General features: G+C 45.9%; 2 protein-coding genes across 2 annotated transcripts in view; one reads left to right on the top strand and one right to left on the bottom strand.

Moving 5' to 3' along the window:
• Positions 1–635: 635 nt before the first annotated feature.
• On the bottom strand, positions 636–4,284 carry LOC120753913 (uncharacterized). Its single transcript, XM_040066763.2, has 2 exons — positions 3,624–4,284; positions 636–2,839 (listed from the first exon to the last, which is right to left on the bottom strand). Exons 1-2 carry the CDS (start codon positions 4,075–4,077, stop codon positions 2,181–2,183), a joined length of 1,113 nt encoding a protein of 370 aa, XP_039922697.1. The 5' UTR covers positions 4,078–4,284; the 3' UTR covers positions 636–2,180.
• Positions 4,285–4,416: 132 nt separating this feature from the next.
• The window catches only part of CDAN1 (codanin 1), a 31,529-nt gene continuing 16,256 nt past the window's right edge, over positions 4,417–19,689 (top strand). The window contains exons 1-11 of the mRNA XM_040067836.2: positions 4,417–4,521; positions 7,061–7,761; positions 9,296–9,520; positions 11,812–12,005; positions 12,424–12,543; positions 13,412–13,490; positions 13,891–14,011; positions 15,013–15,122; positions 15,806–15,895; positions 16,948–17,023; positions 19,007–19,215. Coding sequence (XP_039923770.1) covers positions 4,426–4,521; positions 7,061–7,761; positions 9,296–9,520; positions 11,812–12,005; positions 12,424–12,543; positions 13,412–13,490; positions 13,891–14,011; positions 15,013–15,122; positions 15,806–15,895; positions 16,948–17,023; positions 19,007–19,215 — 2,021 coding nt within the window. The 5' untranslated portion in view covers positions 4,417–4,425. The remainder of the gene's footprint in view (positions 4,522–7,060; positions 7,762–9,295; positions 9,521–11,811; positions 12,006–12,423; positions 12,544–13,411; positions 13,491–13,890; positions 14,012–15,012; positions 15,123–15,805; positions 15,896–16,947; positions 17,024–19,006; positions 19,216–19,689) is intronic.

The following is a 19,689-nucleotide window of genomic DNA, read 5'->3' as shown; positions in this document are numbered from 1 at the left end:
CAAGTCAACTCTCCCAAGAAATGCTGTAGTATGTGAAATCCAAGAATTAACAGTTACAAAAATAATTGAAACATCAAAAGAAAGGTAAGAAATGCCAGTTGCAATCTGGACAAGCTCCAACTGCTACCCAGAAGGACCAGGTAGATTGCATTTGCTAATCTACCTGTAATGTCATGGTTGCATGAAATAGCTTCTTTGTCCATGAAAACAAAATACAGAAAACCCTGCTCAAGAGAACCCATCTGTACTGATGGGGGAGAAATAATGCTTCCAACAGGTTAATCTGGAAAGCTTTTAACAACATAGACTCAAAAATCTGTTCTAGGATTAATTCTTTCCCATTCTTAAACTCAGCAATTTCTTGATATTTGTCATCCATACCGTCTTCTTTTGTTAAGGTAAACCTGGAAAAAGAGAACTTTCTCTTCTTCAAGGCATTAATCCCAATTAACATTGTGCTGTACATGCATACATTATATTTTTTGTGAGATATTTGCATATTTTACTCTATCTGTGATACTGAAAGGACTACTTGCTAACAACTGATTACTCTGTATTCACATTTTAGTAGGCAGCAGTGGCTGGTTTTTGAAGTGCAGGTGAGTTAATTCAGTACACCTAAATGGTGTTAGGGCACAAATGAAGTACATTTTCATACAGGGGTGTTCAGGCAAAGCTGATTGCTAAAGTGGCATACCTTATGCCATGATTACATATTCTTATGCTTCTAGGAGAGGGGTGATTTGATTGTGATTCTCTATGTTATTTGTATTTGCTAAATTCCTGCAGCAGGAGTGCTTATGCAAACTGACTGTAACACTAGAGGCAGCTAGTCACTGTTATAGGCCAGATTTTATCTGTAGAACTTTTTTTAAATATTGGTGATAAATGCTTAAGAAGAGAATTTGTATGATTTTTCAAGTCATTGGACAAAATTTCAGGTGTGTTTTGGTTTGCCTTCCAGTACAGATGCCAGATATAAGAACATTGTACCTCTGCTACTTCTGAACTGTGCAAAGTAGAGTGGCTCTAATACATAAGCCTGAAATACAAAATAGTGCCTATGACAATAGTTTTTCCCTATCTAAATGCAAAATGGTGATTTTTCTTTTTGGCAGGAAGATAAAATGGTTTTTGCTTGTTTCAGAGTTGACACCAGATTACATTTTGCTCCAGCTCTTCCTCATCTCTCTTTTCCCTTGGCTATATAGTTATGAAAAAGGAAATGATACTGAAAGCTTCCTAAACTATGCAGGAGCGTTTGTCTGGAATGAAGTGAGCCCCTGCCTCCTGTAATTTAATGGCAAATCTGACTTCCATTTCATGTAAAACAATACAAAGAGTTTTGTTCTCTGTATTTCAAATACTGTAGTATCAATTCCGTAAGGCTTACAAAAATCAGATTAAGATGCAGCCTGCATATAACCTATATGTCAGAAACAGGCATTACTCATTTCTCTGTATTTCTCCACTTTAACCATGTGACAAAAAAAGAGACTACCCTGCTAGTGCAGTAAAACACAATGTCTCTGAAGAGAAGATGCATTTGACAAGCCGGGGATGAGCAGCAAGTGGAACAATGCTGTATGAGTTCTGAGAAGGACACTCGTGAATGCCTCAGTCCTAAACCATTCCTAGAATACACAAGTATCTCAAACTCCTCCTGTGATGCCTTGCACAGCTCAGACTTTAAAAAAACAACAAAAACCTAGAAAACACCCCCCAACATCATAACTATTAGAAAAGGGAAGTACTTAAAAAAACCAGCTACTTCTGAGGTTTGTTTAATCCAAGAACCAAGACACTTGTGTAAAGATAGCTCCAGGTGGTAGTAACCATAATGTTACTCATAATGCTACTTTTTTACCCCACTCTCATGCCTTTTATTTTTCACAAGGTGACATTAAACAAAGGATGATACAGACAAAAGTCTTAGTCAAAATAAATGTTTCTTTTTTCAAGAGAATAAGAGGATAAAGAAAAGAGAAGAAACTTATTAGCCAACTGCAACAGAGTTAACTGGAGACTGGTAATTAGTGTTTAATGCCACCTATAGCAAAACGTTTCCCACTGGGAACAACATGGGAGGCAAGTCCAGCTTCGCTCAGTCGAAGTTACAGGCTGGAGCAGAACAGACATCAGCACCCAACAATACAGTCATTTTACATATATTCAAGTTTTTACACATCTGCAAAGCAGAAGTAGTAGCAGCCATTTGGATGTTCTTTCTTAATGGTTCTCAGGGGGCGCCTAGGAAACTCGGAAGGACCTGGTTCTTGTGACATGGAGCTGGAGCTGCAGCTGCTGCTTCTGCTGCTGCTTCCAGCCACCTGTGCTCTAGCTCTGTCCTTAGCAGGGGAGAGCTGGGGGGATCCTGGGCTCAGGTACCCAGCTGTGGTCTGAGTGGATGCAGCAGCATGGGTGGTTGGGCCAGTGTTGTTTTTCACATAGACGTTCTTGATAGCAACAAGCGTGTGTGCCATGATGCTGATGCTGTTACTCAGATCTTGCATGCCTTGCTGCAGCAGCCGAAGATTGTGGTTTACACTGTCAAAGCCAGACTGGATCACCTGTATTTGGGTCTGCTGAATCTGCAGGAGGTCCTCTTCAGTCATTTCATTTTGGTCTGCCTGGGACCTGCCTTTTGTTTTGGCTTTTACTTTCCCAGAGGAACCACCACCTGATGTCCCCAGAAAAGGCAGTTGTTCTCGACTAGGTGGAACCACTACCATGTCCTCAGAGCTTTCTTCTGGCTCTACTACCTTCACTACTATTTCTTCTTTGAGGTTCATCTGCTCAAGACTGGATTGATGAGATGGGCCAGGACTGCCATTAAACCCTAAAAGAGGTGTGGGAAGAAAAGCAAAGTAAAGCCCATGAGAAACTTCATCATCTCAGTGGTGACATTTTCTCATCCACTAAGCACTAATATTAGTCCTTGAAACAAGACTCTCAAATTCACACTATGTTATCTTTGATGGTTTTAGAATACAAATTACCTTGATAGGTGGTAAGAAAACCATAAATACACATTCACCAGCTAACCATGTATCTGCATACTACACCTCCCTTACCACCACAGAAGCCAAGCTTTAGGATTCCCAGAGACAAAGTTCACCGCGAGTTCATTTCATGCTCTATCGTGCACGCAGTAAACAGTAAGAGCATTGCTGCAACACCGTGATTGCAAGAATCCCTTGGTATTCCAGGGTGCTAGGACAATATCTCCGGCACGTACGAAGTTATGTGCTCGCAGCACTTTGTACTGGCCGGACCCGCCTGCTGCCATGGCCTTTTGTATTTGCAAAAATAATTACTGCAATAGTGAAAATCGGTGGCCGGGTCTAAAGCCTCGTGGATGGGCAGCATCTGCTACGAGACGCGTTTTTTACTCTTGGGCGCTGTTCTCAGGCGCTTCTATGACCTAGAGCACGAAGCCTCACGGTTCTGCGTGCGTGCACATACGTTTCGCCTTTCCGAGGATGCGAACCGGAGCCTTCCTGCGGGGCCGGTCCCCGCGGCGGCCCCTGCGCGCACGCAGCGGACGGGCAGCGCCGCTGCCCCGCAGACCGGGGCTCCCGCGGCTGCGGCGGGGGACGCCGGGCGGAGGCTCCCGCACTCACCCATGTCCCCCACGACGGCGCCGGGCAGCTCCAGCGTGTCGATGCCGCCCACGATGGGCACGGCCTCGGCGGGCAGCAGGGAGCCGTAGGCGCGGCGCTGGCGGCGGGCGGGCGGCGCGGCGGCGGGCGGCAGCTCCTCGGGGGGCAGGAGGAGGCCGAGGGCGGGGGGCGCCGGCGGCCCGCAGCCCTGCGAGAGGCGGCACAGCTTGCTGCGGTCGCGGCGCTTCAAGTCCCGCCAGCGCTTCTTCAGGTCCTCCACGTCGCGGGGGCAGGCGGCCACCGGGTTCACCTTGTGCCGGATCAGCTCCCACACCTTCCGCTTCTGGCCCGCGGAGGCGCGGCCGGGTCCCGCCGCGAACAGCAGCTGCTCGTGCTTCAGCACCTGCTCGATCAGCACCTCCGTCTCCGCCTCGTTGAAATTCGCCTTGCGCCGTTTTGGCGAGTCCTCGGCCATCCTCCGGCGCGGGTGTCGGCGGGCGGGCAGGGAGGAGCCGCGGGCAGGGACGGGGTCGGGGGGGGAACGCCGCTGCCCTTCCCTGCGCCCCGGCCGGCGGGCGCCGCCGCCGCTAGGCCGGGCCCCGAGCCCTGCTGGGGAAGGAAATACCGCGCATGAGAGGAAAAGACGCGCACGGACCGGCGCAGGCGCCCCGTGCCCCGCGTGTTGACATGGGGAGGGGGCGCGGCCCCCGCCCGCCTCCCCGGCGGGAATCCCCGCTCGGCGCCGCCCCCGCGGGAAGGGGGGACACGGCGGGCCCGCCCCCGGCGCGGGTTGTGCGCGTGCTCGGCGGGAGCGGGGCCGGGAATGGCGGCGGTTTTGGAGCTGCTGCTGCGGGAGGAGGTGCCGGTCGGCGCCGTGGTGCGGTGGCTCCGGCACGGCCCCGGCCAGCGCCCGCCTGAGGTAACGCGCGCCGGGTTGTCCGCACGCAGCGCCCCGGCTCCGGCGGGGCCGGGCCCGCAGCCGCGCCGCTTCCCCAGCGCCCTCCGCCGCCGCGGGCCGGGGCCGTGCGGGAAAGTTTGTCCGGCCCGCGCCGCTGTGAGGGGCGAAACGCGCGTGGCTCAGCCCGGGGCCCCGTCGGGTGCCGTTCGCGGCCGCGGCCGAGCTTCCATCGAGCGGCCGCCGGCACCGCCCCCGGCGCGGGCGGGCTCCGGGCGCGGCGGCGGGAAGGCGAGGCCGCCGGAGGGGAGCCGCGCCGGGAGCCGCCCGGCGGGCGTGCGAAACGCGCTGGAATGCGCGCGGCTGAGCCCGCCGGAGCTCAGCGCCGCCGGCGCCGGGCGGTCTCTGGCGGGCCGCGGCGCCGGGCGGGAGCGGGAGGGCCCCGAGGGCGCGGGAAGCGCCGGGAGGAGCGCCGGGAGCCCGGGCTGCCGTGTGCCAACGCAGAGCCCAGCGAGGCGAGGGGCGGGCAGCGCAGCACAGCACTGCACTGGTGTCCTGAGGGAACGCGGTGACACCAGGGGTGACGCTTCCCGCGTCTTTGTAGGGGAAGATAGCGGTGCGGGAAGCACGGGGCTGTCAGCGCCCGGGGCTTTGGTGGCGGCTCTGTGCAGGCACCAGCGCGCCTCCTGGCTGGATGCTCGTCCCTCCTGGACCTTTAAGAGGATCTTTGCGGGCTGAGAGAGGGTGTTTGTTAGCTGAGTTTTGTAACGAACGATTTGGGTTCCTGTGGAAATAAAAACATTAGTAACTGTAGATAGATTAGGAGTGCTTAGATTTCACATAGAGAATAACACAGAGGAACAACTGATATTTAAAGCATCCTCTACCTGAGCCCCCTGCATAGTGTTACCTAGTATTAAAATCAAAACTCGCTGGTGTCACCCACATGTCGGGTATTGCCATCATCCTAAACGTGTGGGAAGAATGGACCAGCACTTTTATGTTGTGTGGTATTTCTTCGGCTGTGACTTGTAGAAGCTGACCTGTGGACGTTATGAAGTTTGAGATCCTGGCAGCTCAGCTGGCACTGTGTGAGTGAGGGGTGTGGAGGTAAAATGGTTTGCCCTTGCAAGGGAATTTCTTGTTGCCTTTTGCCTGTTGGGAGCAGCGCAGTTGCTTCAGCACGAGAAAGCAAGCGGGAGGTTTGCAGCTGGCGGCTCCTGACAGGTTGTGGTTACCCAGTTGTATAGGAAACAAACATCAGTTAACTCGGACAGAGAAAGATGAGTGAGAACAGGCTGGGCTCTGAAAAGCTACTCAAACCTTATGCATCGCACAGACTGTAATCATCTTTGTGCCCCATGCTAATTCCAGGGGAAGGAAATGCTAGGCTATATCTTGCTCTAGCTCTCGTGGCAGTTTTGGCCTGGAGATGGTCTTCTGACACCTCATGGGGGTTGTATTCTGACCTGTGCTTTTTTGCTGATGGTTGCTGCTTGGCTTGTTATGCGGGCTGTGTCAGAATCTCACACTTCTCCAAGGAGCTGAATTGGTCTCACTCTTTCAAATATGAATTTTAGTATAGGTGTTGAGGATTGTGTGAGTCCAGTTACTGGCATGCTTCTGCTGCTTTCTTTCATGCAGAAACCACCTTCAGACAGAGTGTTTGCTTTCTTGACTTTTCAGCTAGTAGGGTTGTGAATATAACTTTACCCGAGTATGTATGCAATGCTTTCATTATTAGTAAGGAAAAAGTTGCTGCCTTTGAGAACTTCTTCTGTTGTTGCAAATGTTGCTGAATCCCATTGGGAGGAAACAGAAACCTGGCGCAGTGTGAGGAACAGAAGAAATTTACCCAGGGTACAAAGCTTCAAACTGTACACATAACATGAAGTAGTTTTGTCCTTGTAAGATCACCACTGCCTGTTTCGATTTCAAATGTGTTGAGTCAGTGGTGGGTTTTTGTTTGAGTTTCTCAAGTATAAACTTCATGTACCTTAAAGTTGCACTGTCTCTGTTTAGACCTCTGTGAGGTCTTGAGCAAAACTGATTGAAATGGAAGAGCAGCTTTGGTCTTGTATTTGGCGCTGCGGGACTCCAAGTGCTTCAATGGTTGTTGTTATAGCACCCCTCTATGGGAGCAGGTGGCATTCACAGAAAAACAGGGCACAGATTTTGGATTTTTCTATTAGAACGGGATGCTTTCAGTATTGATGTTTTCAAAATGTTGAACTTAGGGGCATCGGTTGCTTCAAGTCCTCCCTGGCCATAGCTTCAGTTCTACTGATGTTTCCATGGAACAGTTCCACTATTTTCCAGTTAGAGACCTAAGTGAATGACTCCATATGAAAACTTGTGCCAAAATGGCTTGTGTGCAGGCTGATTTTCAGGTCCGTGACCAGCACTAGGGTTGCTTGAATTTCAGTGACCTACTTTGACAAGTCATGTTGGGTTTTGTTGTGTATTGAAATCCCATAGTTACTCCTTAAATATGTCTGGGTACTTGGATAGAAAGAATCAGGTAGCATCTTTATATTAATTTTTTTGTCTACTTCTCTCGTAGGAGAACCACATCCATGACAAGCTGGTATCTCTTAGCTTGCTTCAGAAAGATTTTGTGCCTTTTCTGCTAAATTTTTTAAGAGAGCAGACCAGCCAGATCCTGACTAATGGACCCCCTACTCCTGCTAAAACTCCCAATTCCAAGGCCCATGGGAGCCAAAGGACGGGATCAGAAAGGAGGGCAGGCCACGCAACCAGCAGCCGAGTGCAGCTCTTTTCTCAAAGGACTTCAGTCGCCGCCTGCACCACAGACACCAGCTTTTCTCCCGCTGCGGCGTCCAGCGGTTCCTCTTCCTTTTCTGGGTCGAACCTGTCTAGCCCGTGTGGCGATTTCCCCAGCGTGGTCTCCAGCAGCAGCCCGAGCTTTGGGCACAGCCCTGTGCTCCACCACGGAGAGAAGCGCTCCTCTCAGAAGGCCAGCCTGGGGAGCTTCCTCACGGCCACGCCCGAAGCGCTGCCCGTGAGACGGGGCCGGAGGAAAGGCGGCGGCTCGCTCGGAGCCTCCGGCCGGCAGGTAGCTCGCGATCTGGGGCGTTCCCTTGCTGAAGAGGAGGATGGAAAGAGTGACAGCGGATCGTGGAGCGCAGGGAGAAGGAAGCGGAGTGAAGTGCCTCTTGTTTCTGCCGCATCCCCGCCCAGCCAGCTAAACCTTAACAACTTGGAGGAGTTTCCGCCCATGGGTGCTGCTTCTGGCTGGACAAAGTAAGAGCGAGTCTGCATCGCTGTCTCACTGGGTTTGTGTTGCATGTTGCAGCTCCTTGACCAGCTGTTGTGCGTGTCCAGATGCAGAAGAGGCTGTAATGCACAACACCTGGCTTCTGGGCAACGTGGTCAGAACCGCTTTGTTCTGGTCACCATGTCGGGAGGGGGATGTTGCCCTGACAGGGAATCGGGTTTCCCCTCCGTGGATTCACCCAAGATACCTTTTTAGCCTCTCGCTTGTGATGCTGCCTGCAGCTTGCCAGTGCTCAGCCCGAAGCTGAGCACCTTTGTCCTTGCATGTTCTAACAAGTCAGCGTTATCTTGGCTCTTCACGTTTCTCATTTAGCAGAATAGCAGTTGGTAAAGAAGAGCTGTCCTGGAAGGATCTTCAGCTTCACTGGTGCTAGCAAAAGAGCTTTTGGATTGACCTTCTGTGGCTTCTGGTAGCAGCCTCTAGAGTGCGGCTTTGTTTGTGCTGTGTAATTGTGGACAAAATAGCAGGCTGTGTTCTTCTTGGTCTCAGCAAGCCCTGGTCTCCTTGGTGACTTTGGCTAAGCTTCTGGGCAGCTCTTTGTGCTGTGGTCCTCAGTCCTTCAATCTTTCTTTTACTCCTTAAAATCCTCATTACCAAACAGAAAGCCTTTCTGTCAGCCTGTTTGCTTGGTATGTCAGTCATTGGTCTCTGAAGTAATTTCTCTCCTAGTTGGACATGGAAAATTCCAGCTGAAAATTATTAGATGTGTGAGTTTCTACAGCAAATCCAAATGCTGGGTCTAGATGATGCTTTGGCCAAGGGAGATAAGGTGTGTTTCCAGCACAGACAGCAAGTCTCTTTTCCTCAATTGAATTAATGCTCTAGTAGGAAAAAGAAGGAGGAAAGAGGTCACAAGTCTTTGGAAATCAATGTTACAGTGACTTTGAGAACACCTTAGCAGTTAATATGTAGCAACCAGCATTTCCTTCATGTTTTGTTTCTGTATCCATTTCCATTTTTTAGTGTTTTTTGCTGCTTTACTGAACCTGTTCCTGAGGGATTAATCCAAGTATTTTATACGAGGAGGATGGGTTTCCTTGAACTTAAAGGGCCTAATGTAACTTGGAAACCTGGACTCTCATTGATAGAACAGTGGCAACTTGATTGATTTTGGTTTTGTTTTTTTTTTCACCTGGTCATGAATTCATCAGCAGTTTCTTACTAAAATGTGGCATGTCCTGTCCTTTCAAATTAGTAACATTTGGATGGGTTGTGTGACACTGTGCTATCTGTTAGATGGCTTGATATTTGATAATTAATTTTGCTGCAGGTTCAGCAGGCTGTTTTTAGCAGGCCATATAGCTCCATGATTTTTTTTTTTCAGTAGAATAAAATTGATAACTGTAGGTACAGTTTAGAAATTCAATATCCCAACTCGATATCCATTTTTGTTTTAATATTAGGTTCCTCTTGAAGAGTTGAATGCACACCTGTCTTGAGACCTAATTTTTTTGTTGTTGTTTAGCTTGATTTTAGTGGAATTGCTTCTCTTTTTTTCAGCAAAAGCAAACCATCGAGGCGAATCAACCCAACTCCTGTGAGTGCTGAGCGGCCCCTCTCAAAACCAAAGACCTGTTTCACTTCCACACCTGTCAGCCGGTCTCCAGCTGCTCACTGGGCAGCTGGCTCAAGCCTTGAGGCCTTTACTGCTGTCCAGGAAGGAAACCTCTCATCTGTGATAAGCACCAGCCTTCAAGAGGAGAGGGAGATGCTGAAGAAAGAACGGTACAGTCTGAGCAGGGGGTTGGTTCTTAATCACCTTGAGTCCCGGTTCCAGCCAGGACGGGGTTAATTTTTGCAGTGGCCAGGAGGGGGCGTGGCCAGGACAAAGTGAAAATGACAGAAGAATATCCAAAACAGATACTGGTGACCTAAAACTATAATTTGCCTAAAGCCAAGCGTGTCTGTGGTATCAGACTAGGATATTGAGCACCTAGCACACCCTTGTCATTTTAGAGGTGTGCTGACTCTGGAACAATGACCCTCACTTCAAGAGTGTAGTCAGTCCTCGCTGCTTTTATGAGATTTCCTCTTCATGGACTTGTATGTGTGGCTGTCTCCTGTGCATCTTTCCTTAGATTGCACAGGTGAAGCCATTGGGTGTAATTAGGCTGTGTTTGAAGATTGCACCAAGACGCATTGGTTTGGAGAAAATGAGGTAGTGATGCAAATGTGTGGAAATGTTAATGGTTTTGCAATATAGGTAGACTAACAGAAGTTTACAGTCAGGGAAAATGGGACATGGGAGCTTGAGATTCTGTTTCAAAGATTACTACTGCAGTTATCTATTTTCTAAATCTGTCTCTGCCGTTCGGTTAGTGTGTGACTTTCACTGCTTATAAAATGGTATCACTGTTCATCTGTGAAGATTGATACTTAGGAAAAACCAAAGTGCAGTAGTTTGCACTATTGTTTATTGCTTATAATTGCTGACAGAACTGTTCTTTGTAGGTTTTGTTCTTGGAGAAACTCCTCAGGACACATAGGTGTAATTCTTTTCCTGCTAAGTTTTGCAGTTCATTTCAATGGGACCAGAACTGGCTGAAACATATCCAGTAGAGTCTAATGAGTTACTGCTTGTACTGAACCTGCAGCAGAACTGCTCAGGGTTCAAACCTGCCACTCTGCACTGAAGTCTAGCACCTATTCCAGTCTGAGTTTTGCTTGAAATGTCCCAATAATGTGTATCAGCTGAAGTTAGTGAAATAGCAGTATGTGGCGGGCTGGATCTTGCCCATGAAGGGATATTCTCATCTGACCTATCACACGTGAAAGGTGGGAGTTGCTGCTGTTCAGTAGTGGTGGTGAAGTACAGAAGTAAGGCAGCCTTCAGCCAGCTGGGTCCCTTTGAGCAAGCGCAAAAGGTGAATTTCATCCTGAGGTAGGTGACAACACTGAGGCAGAAGTGAAGCAGAGTCTAACTGCATTGTTGGAGCCATACCTTGGGTAAGGTCACAAAGTACTTAAGAGTGGGCTCATCCCTTGGGTGGGATCACAAAGTACTTAATGAATAATTTTCTTCAGTTCTATCTGTTAGTTAATGAATAATTTTCTTCAGTTGGTTGATTATATTCATTATTATATTTAAGGAAGCTCTTGGTAATTTTTCTACTTCTGTTTTGGGACCAATTGTTCTTCATCACAACAGTTCCACTAGAAACAGGCCAGTAGAAAAGGTGAAAAAGTTTCTGACTTCCCCAGAGCCCTTAAAGTGACTTAAAGGTTTCACTTTTGAGATGGTGTGTTAAGATGTAGTGTGATGTTACAAGTGTAAATGTTCCACTGGAGTCTTTGACAATCATTTGATATTGCTGTTACTGCCTTGTGTCCTTTTTCTCATGTGTCTTACGTATGCCCTTCTGGTGTTGTATTTTGGATGATCTCTCTGGGTATAGTTTTGTATAATGTCTGTGTATTTAACTGGGTGATCACTGTTGATTTAGAATCCAGCAGTCAAAGTAGTTTGTTGCTTTTGTTGTTGACCCTGCCAGAATGGGATTTCATTAGCCATTACATTGCCTTTCCACTTAGTGGTATTGGGTCTTCTCAGAGTGTCATTACCTTACATCTATATCCAAAAGTATGGATGTGAGCTTTACTTTCATAGGCTTTTTAAAATTTTGAGCTGTCAGAAATTGTATGTGCAAAGAAGATTTTTAGGACCTGGTCTCTAACAGATTCCCCATCCTTAACAAATACCAGTTCAGATGAGGGAAGCAATAACAGAGGGTAGTCGGTTAATTTGGTTGAAGTGCTACACTATTTTAACAAGGTTGGAATTTGAATGAGATTCTTTAGAGTCTTTTGGTTTCTATCCCCAAGATCTATTTTCCGTAGGAGAAAGATGACTTAAATTACTGTCATGCTGAAAGCTGCTTTAGACAGAGTGAACGACATGGTTTAGTTATTGCAGGATTTCCTTCACGGTACACTGGAAGAGAAAGACCTCTCCTGGCTGCATGGCTGCTGTAGATCATCCTCAGTCACATGGTTATGTCGCTGCTCTTGAATTTCAGATGCAAATTGCTGCACCAAGCGTCTTCTCCTGCAGGGATATCTTTCGATCCTGGTACTCCAACTAAGCCTAGCTACACGCGCAGCGCCAGCCTTCCTGCTGAAAGCCATCTGGTGACCTGTGCAAATCCTGCTAAGGTTTCCTGCAAGAAACAGCTGGAGTGTCTGGCACAGCTCTATTCATCGTGTATAGCAGGTGAGGACTCAGAAGATGTGAGGCTGACCTCTCTTTGAGCTTTGAACTTGCATGGGTGTTGTGATAGGGAGATGGATGGGAAGTGAAAGCTGTGGGGTAGTTACAGTGTACAGACAAATGACATCTGGAAAAATAAACTAAACCAACACAATTATTAAAATAAATGAATACTTGGTGAAAGTTTACGAAAGGACCTGAGCCTGATGCAGTACTCTGAGCTGCAGCAGACTGAAGTTGTATGTCCCACCTGCAACTAGGCTAATCCCTAACACATCTTTCCCATGCTGAGCTACACTTTGACTGTGTTATGGGGAGAGAGTTCTTTGCTGGCTGCCACAGAACGGAAATTTATCTTTTTACCGTCGTGTATTAAAAGTATTGATTAATCCACTTTAACATCTCAATTACTCTCTCCCAGAAAACCTGGTACCAAATATTTTTCTGGAACTGTTTTTTGTTCTGCAACTGTTGACATCTAAAGGCACTTCTACTGCAGAAGATGGGGATAGTGACCCTGAAATCAGTGAAAGAAATAGAGGTAAGCAGTAGTAAATGAAGGGAAAGAATGTTGCTTCCATAGAATTAGAAGGTGATGTAGAGTAGCTTGGACAGTTATTCTTAAATTACATAAAAATGCCTTATTACCACTGTGGGACTCATCTGAGATGCTGACAAAAGTCATGCATGTGTGGGAAGTGCTTCCACAGTATGATAGAGTGGGGCTGTTAGATACGTTTGAATCTAGTTTTCTGCTATCATGTGAGATTTGCTGTAGCTACTTCCTAACACTGACTTTAGAGAAAAGGACAGATGTGCTCGAGTTGCTTCTCCATTGATCCTGCAACTCGAATGTGCTGTTGACCTGCTGTGTGTTTATTGAGCTTCAGGTTTGAATCTGAGTGCACAGGATCCAGCCATATTGTTCCATTTGGTTTTTGGCAAACTCAGCCTTAAGTTTGATGCTATTAGTACTTTGATATGGATATTACAACTGAAAGAGTGGCTTTAGGATGAGACCCACCACACCTTCCTCCACCCCACATGCCTCAATTTGATTGACCTTTGGTTTGCTGTTCACTGATTCTTAGGGCTGAGATTAGGAACATGTTCTCTGGGAACACCATTTTGTGATTGTTTGTAGTTGGTTTACTTTTCTTGTCCTGTATCTGCTTACTGTTGTTCTGAGCACTGAGAAAGAATCTTTTCTTTCCCATACAGCATTAAACAATTCAATTGCTTTTAGTACAGGAAGGATAGGGAATGGGAACTTCTGAAAATTGAATAGGGGTCTGGAAGATTATTTTTGGATATGTCAGTTCCTACTTTCCTTAAAAGCTAATTGTTGGTCCTTTAGTTTATAAATGGTAAAAGGTTCTGTTGTCTCATGTTTCTTTTTTTCCCCTTAGATGTATCAGGAAGACAGCATTTTGAAAGTGTGCACAACTGTGTTTATTTTGCTGTTCGAGTCTTGGATTATCAATACGAGTGAGCTGAATTCTTTTTTCATCTGCTTGTGTCTGCCCTTGTGTGTGGGATTAAGCAAGTGTGAGGGTTGGGTTTTAGAACTGCACCAGTTACAGGCCCTGAGTTGTTAATTTTTCTTCAAAACATACAACTTGACATGGGTATGGATGTCTGTTGGTTTCCTTGCCCTGATCTGTCCACTGAGCTTTGTTGTAATTGTGCAAGAACGAGAAAGTCGTGAGATGAGGATGATATAACAAATACAGATAGCGGTAGGATTTCCTGCTGGGCACATGTGGTTTAGCGCTCTTTACTTGGCAGCATCATAAAACGTAAGCATAAGCGTTTCTTTAGAACTGGTCATGTGTTGTTTATGTCTGTCTGTCTGTCTCTCTGAGTTTTATCCCCATTATCTTGGCAGAATTATTTCGCATTTAGAAAAGGGGATGCTGAAGCTTTTGGCTGAAAACGAACGGATTGCGTCGTTTTCTCCCACCTTGCACAAGAGGCTCAGACAGGCTTATGAGAGCAGCACAGCCAAGGTAAAAGCTGGCAGACCCCAAATGACATTGCTTCAAGCCTTTGTGTTGTTCTTTTATTTGCAATGGCTTTGATGTTAAATCTCATTCCTTCTACTTCATCTTCTTGTATTGTCTTTAGAAACTGTCTTTAGTAGCTTTTGGCTACTTTTTTTCCTTGTCAGTGGGTGAGTGAGCTGCTGGGTCCATTGATTGTCAGCTGTGTATCTGCTGTGAATGCTGGCTAGCCTTGCCTTAATGCTCCAGGCCCTGACCTCAGCCAGAGACCTTGATAGGGTCAAGTTTTGCTTTTGAAATTCTCACCTAATAAACATGGATCCCAGGAGAATGATTAGTTAGGTGCAATATCAGAAGGTAGTTTCCAGGATGTGTATTTCTTTCATAGATATGGACTCCTTTTAGGCAAACAACATTTCACAGGAGGCAATCCAGACAGGGAAAATGGTTCCCTGTGATCAACTGGGTTGGGGAACCAATTTGGTTGGTAGAAATGTATTTTGTATCTCATTTCATCCATCTTTTAAAAGTGGAAATTACTCTTGGCAAAGAAAGGACAGTGTAGTGAGGCTGGGACCTGTCAGTAGCTGAGCTTTAAAGTTGTAAATAAAGGTTTTGTTACTTGAAGAACAGGCTTTTTAATTGGAGAAAGAGTAAGGTAACAGAAGTTGCCAGCCAGGATCCTGAATTTTCTCAAGCCCTGTATTGAAGGTATACCCCAACTGTTTGTGGGTCTTTCCACACTGTATCAATACTGGTTGCAATCTGCTTAGCAGAGATTTAAGGAGACCAACTGCTTTTTCTCCTAATGTTGAGTGACTCTGCCTCTGTCCCCTAATGTAGATTGTAAAACTGTTGGTAGTAGTTAGCAATTGGGAAGCAGGGTGTCTGAACAACTTGGCTAGTGATACTTGTTTCCTCATCATGCCTTTTCCCTGCTTTTTTCTGGGTCTCAGATTGTTTAGAGACTTCCATTAGCTTACTGGCTGCCTTTGTATTTTTAACAGGTGTCTCTCCTGCTGCCATGCTCTGTACAGTCTGTTTCTTTTCAGCCAGAAACTGATAATCGCTCTAACTTTCCCAGTGACAGAGCATTTCACATATTTAAGAAACAAAGGTAAGTTTCTTCTACTTTTCCTGGGGTATAACTTTTGCATGATTGTGAAAAAAGGATATTAAGAATGTCTCATGTATGCTACATGCTGTGGAAAAAAATCTTGCAATTTTTTTCTCTAATTAAACAAAAAAAGGTCTTTGTCCATATTGACTGCAGGAGCTAAATGTTTAATGTCTTTAGAGAAGAGCAGCATAATTCTTCAGGAGTTATTGAGACTTCTGATAATGCCAGTACAGTGTGTCACCCTACTGGATTGCTTCTGCATATAAATCTGGTATGCTTTTATTCTTCCTGCCACCTCCCTCCATGCTTGCAGCAACAGGGTGAGGGAGCAGAATGATGAGTTGTCTTGGTCCTTCTCTTTTTCTCATAGGTATTACTTCATGTGGCTTATTCTTTCCTGCCTCTCAGTCTTCACTATGTCTGTCTGGTAATGGCTGTTTTGGTCATTCCATCATAGATTGGGCATAACAAGCTTAAGCACTTGCTGTCAAAGACATGGAAAATGGAAACTCACTGAAGTGCTGCTAACATTTATGAGTTTTTCAAAGGTATCTGAATGCTTAGAGGCTGGAGTTATTTAGTCAGAGGTAGATTCTTGCTGGGGAGCTTTGGAGCTATTAATATTCAATTGTTGCTTCAAATTTTGAAGAGTTCATTCCCTTAAATGTCTTGATTCACAGGGACATATTTTATGAGCTTCTGCGTGAATGGGAGGATAACCATGAGAAAACTGGCTGGGACTTTGACAGAGTTCTGGGCAACAAGATCAGGTAGGAGTCTCATGCAACTTCAGCCAGCTCTTTAATGTAGCTGAATTGCTGGTGAATCAGACTGCTCTTGGCATCCTTAGTGCCGTGTTCTGCTGGTCTTCTGCACTAATCTGCTGTGTGCTGCTTGGAAGAAGCTGCCCGCGTACACTTGTTTCTGAATTTAAAAGCAGCAGCTGTTATCTTAAAGAAACAAGCTGTAAGTGGCCAGGGCCTAATTTGATCAGTCTTGATGTTGCTCTTTCCCTTTCACATAGTCACAGAAAGAGCTACTCTCAAAACTGGTGTATTGTTGTCTGAACGCTGTTATTGTATACACTTGAGTGTGCATGTCATGTTTCCCACGTCTGACTCCTCTTAAGGGAGGAGAAGTGCGTTACGTGTTCAGAAGCTGTTCACTCTTCTCACTGTTTCAGAGGGTCTAGTGCATTGGCTCTGAAAACAAGACAACTGTGTCTCTTTCTGTGGAAAGCAGACTGTTTTATCCATTTATTGCTTTATCAAAGTGCAGTATACATAAAGAAACTATGAGAGCATTGAAAGCAGTTGCCTTGTGGGTTTCTGTGTTAGTCTCAACCATCAGCCTACTCAAGTGACATGTATGTAGGTGGCTTTTCACCACAAGAGCAAAACAAGGCTGAGGCTTAAAATGAGAAATTTTGGGGCATCAGAAGTAGCACTGTTGCTATTTTCTTACTCCCATATGTGTGAACTCTCAGCTTACTGTTCTGGGCAGGGAAGAGTGGCAGTGGAATGAGTTTATTCTTTTTTCTAAATAACAGCATTATTTAAGGAAAGGAAGAGATTCTTTTTATCTTTAGAGCTGTGTTTACTCTGCAGGTGCTCAGGGAGAATTTTTGTTTCCATGTCAGCAGCAGGTGGGGCTCAGTGCTTAGGAAACCGGGTTATAAAGATACTGCTTTTTTTTTCAATGGCCTTTGGAGATTGCTTTCTTAAAAGTAGGGCTTTATGCTTTTTGGTATAGTTTGAGGTTAGAACACTGTTTTTTGTACCACAAAGTTCCAGTCAGAATTTTATAATGTTTTCCTTCACAGGGCCATGATGGCTCACCTATCTGCAACCTGCAACCACAGCCATTTTGCCAGGCTCTTTCAAAAGCAGCTTATCCAGGTAAATGACTTGGGTTGTTTAATGACTGTATGCATCAAAGCTGATTTGATCCTTCCTTGGCCTGAGAAAACAAGCCATGGTCTTGTAAGCTTTTTTGAGATTTTCCTGTTGAAACTTTTTTTGGGGAGAGACAAGTTTTCAGGATGGGAATTTCTTTCCTTCTTCAGAAATAATCAGTGATAAATTACCAATGAAGTCTCTTTAAATCAGGAACAAGGCACAGTGAGAACATCATGAGCTGTAAGCATTCATTCTTCATGGCTATTTACTTCAGCCTTCTCATTTTAGTATAGTTATAGTTCCTGGAAATTTTAGGGATGTATTTTGACATTTGTCAAGTGCAGAGGTTCCCAGGTACATTTGTTAGCAGCATGAGTACAAAAAAATCTCTGGTTCTTCTGTGTAACACTCAACAGGCTGGTTTTGGTACAATATTGCTGTTGTAATTTAGAGGGGGGGTTTTGGCCAATTTCAAGCATCATCTGACTTCATTGTAAGTAAAGAAATGAAGGAGAAGATTCACTGTATTATCTGTAGATGCCTGGCCTATTGGTGGGCTCCTTTTGGAGAGCAAAGCAGTCCCAAAACCTCACTCTGAGTCTTGGCCCACACGCATTGCCAGGAAGTTGCAAGCTGTTGGAATGTTGTAAATTCCTCTAGTGTCGAGTCTGAGTTTGCATCAGTGTCCTGTCTGACTGTTTGGGTGTGTTCATGGAAATTGTGGGAAAAAGGTAAGATTAATGTAGTTGCATCAGTAGTATTTAATTAGTCCTCCTTTGTTTATTTTCTTCCTTTGTATCTGTGCCTTCTAAGGAAGGCTGCAGGATTTCACAAGGGTGGCCAAAGATCCAAACTGGTAACTGGGTGTCTTCAATGGGGCCAGTGTGTCTGTCTGGAAAGTGATTTGCAGAATCTTGTGTGCATTATGATACTCTTGTAGAAATGAACCCAGACTGAGCACCTGTATCAAGGCCTGTTTAAAGTCAGAGAAGTGTAGCAAGATGTTCCCTCCCTTGGAGAGGTGAGGAAGCTCCATTTGGAATAAAAGAGCCTTGCTCACTTGATCAACATTTCTAAATGTTGCTTTTTATTTTGATCTCTCTCATTAAAATTGTCATGACTTAGATGTAGGAATATGCAGTCAACTTTGCCTGTTGCTCAGAATTTGCTAGGTTATGTTTGGAGTGCTGTGTCCAGTCTTGGGCCCACCAGCAGAAGGAGAGAAAGATACAGACTTACCAGAGCAAGTCCAGCTCAGGGCCATGTAAATGATTAATGCTTGAGAAGCTGAGAGCTGTGAGAATTCGGCTTGGAGAAGAGAAGGCTCCAGGTTCTTAGCACTGTTATAAATACCTGCTGGGAGGGAATGAAGCAGAGGGAGTGAGATTTTTCTCAGTGGTGTTCACTGGCAGGTCAGGAGACTGACCCTGACTGCACAAGAAGGTTGAATTAGATGATCTAAGAGGCCCCTTCTGAACAGTTCTGCACTTCAGTAATTGTTTGAGTCTTGAGTTTTACCTGTGTGTTTGAGGCAGACATTAATTTTTAAATTTTATTTAACTCTCTGGAAGTTCCAGGAAAACCTGCTCTGGGAATGTGTAGTGCAGCATCGTGAGCCTTGGAGACTGAACTAAGCTACTGAGTGAGTGGAGAGAGACACTGAACTACTGAGTGGTTCATGAAGAGCAGGAGAGTCATAGGTATTCTCTCCACACATCCACATGTAGCCTGCTAGATAGGCCCTAGTTAGATGTGTAGGATTGCAATGCCATCTCTTAAGACCTCTAGGCTGTTTATGGCCAAGGTGGGTAGCATGTTTTGGCGCGGGGAAGAGTTGTTCTGTGTAGGGCACCAGGAGAGGTCATGCTTGGATTACTCCAAAAACAGTCTTGTGAGGAAGGGATAATATGCTGGGTGAGAGATGAAGTGAAGTGATGCCTTGTTACAAATATTCCACCTTGCTACTCTTTCTGTCTCCTAAAGATGTGCAAAGGTCCTGTCGGTGGTGGTGCAAGCTGGGGAGACACTCCGGACCAGGATGTCCTTAATATGCTGGGTTCTGATAATCTGAGCCGTCTGAAGAGGCTGCAGGAAAGATTTGTTGTTCCTCAGAGCATCAGAGGACCTTGTCCACCCCCTTCATTCCCAGGGTGCCAACAATTCTTCAGGGACTTCATCCTCAGTGCTGGAAGGTGAGTGGCCTGTGCTTGCTTGGTGCCTGCTGTTCCCTCTGTGAAATGCGTGGGCAGTGGAAGCACCAGCATATTTCTCTTGCAGCAGAGAGTTATCCAGAAAGAGTGGTACCAGTTTATGTGGTAATGATTTCTCTTCTATAAACCCACAATATTTTCTTGGAGCTGTCAGTATTTCCTAGTGCCAAGGCATGCAGTGCTACCTAGCAAGGACACTGGACTGGACAAATGCTTCTTGTGTGATAGTGCTTGAAGCCAAGGTGTACAGGATGAAGCCACGTTAATGGTTTTGTTTATTGAGTTTTTCACAATTCACAGCACGGGGGAATTGTTATCTCTGGGAGATTTTAATCTTGAATTCAGTTATTTTATAGATTCCTCCTTTGGCAGATCACTTTTATTGTCCTTATGCTGAGACTTGTTACATAGCATCTCTGAAAAAGTACAAAAGAAGAGTGGAAATGAAGGTGGTCA

Source organism: Hirundo rustica, chromosome 6 (genome assembly GCF_015227805.2).
Source record: "Hirundo rustica isolate bHirRus1 chromosome 6, bHirRus1.pri.v3, whole genome shotgun sequence".
Classification (NCBI taxonomy): domain Eukaryota; kingdom Metazoa; phylum Chordata; class Aves; order Passeriformes; family Hirundinidae; genus Hirundo; species Hirundo rustica.
This window is presented reverse-complemented; position numbering and strand designations above follow the sequence as displayed.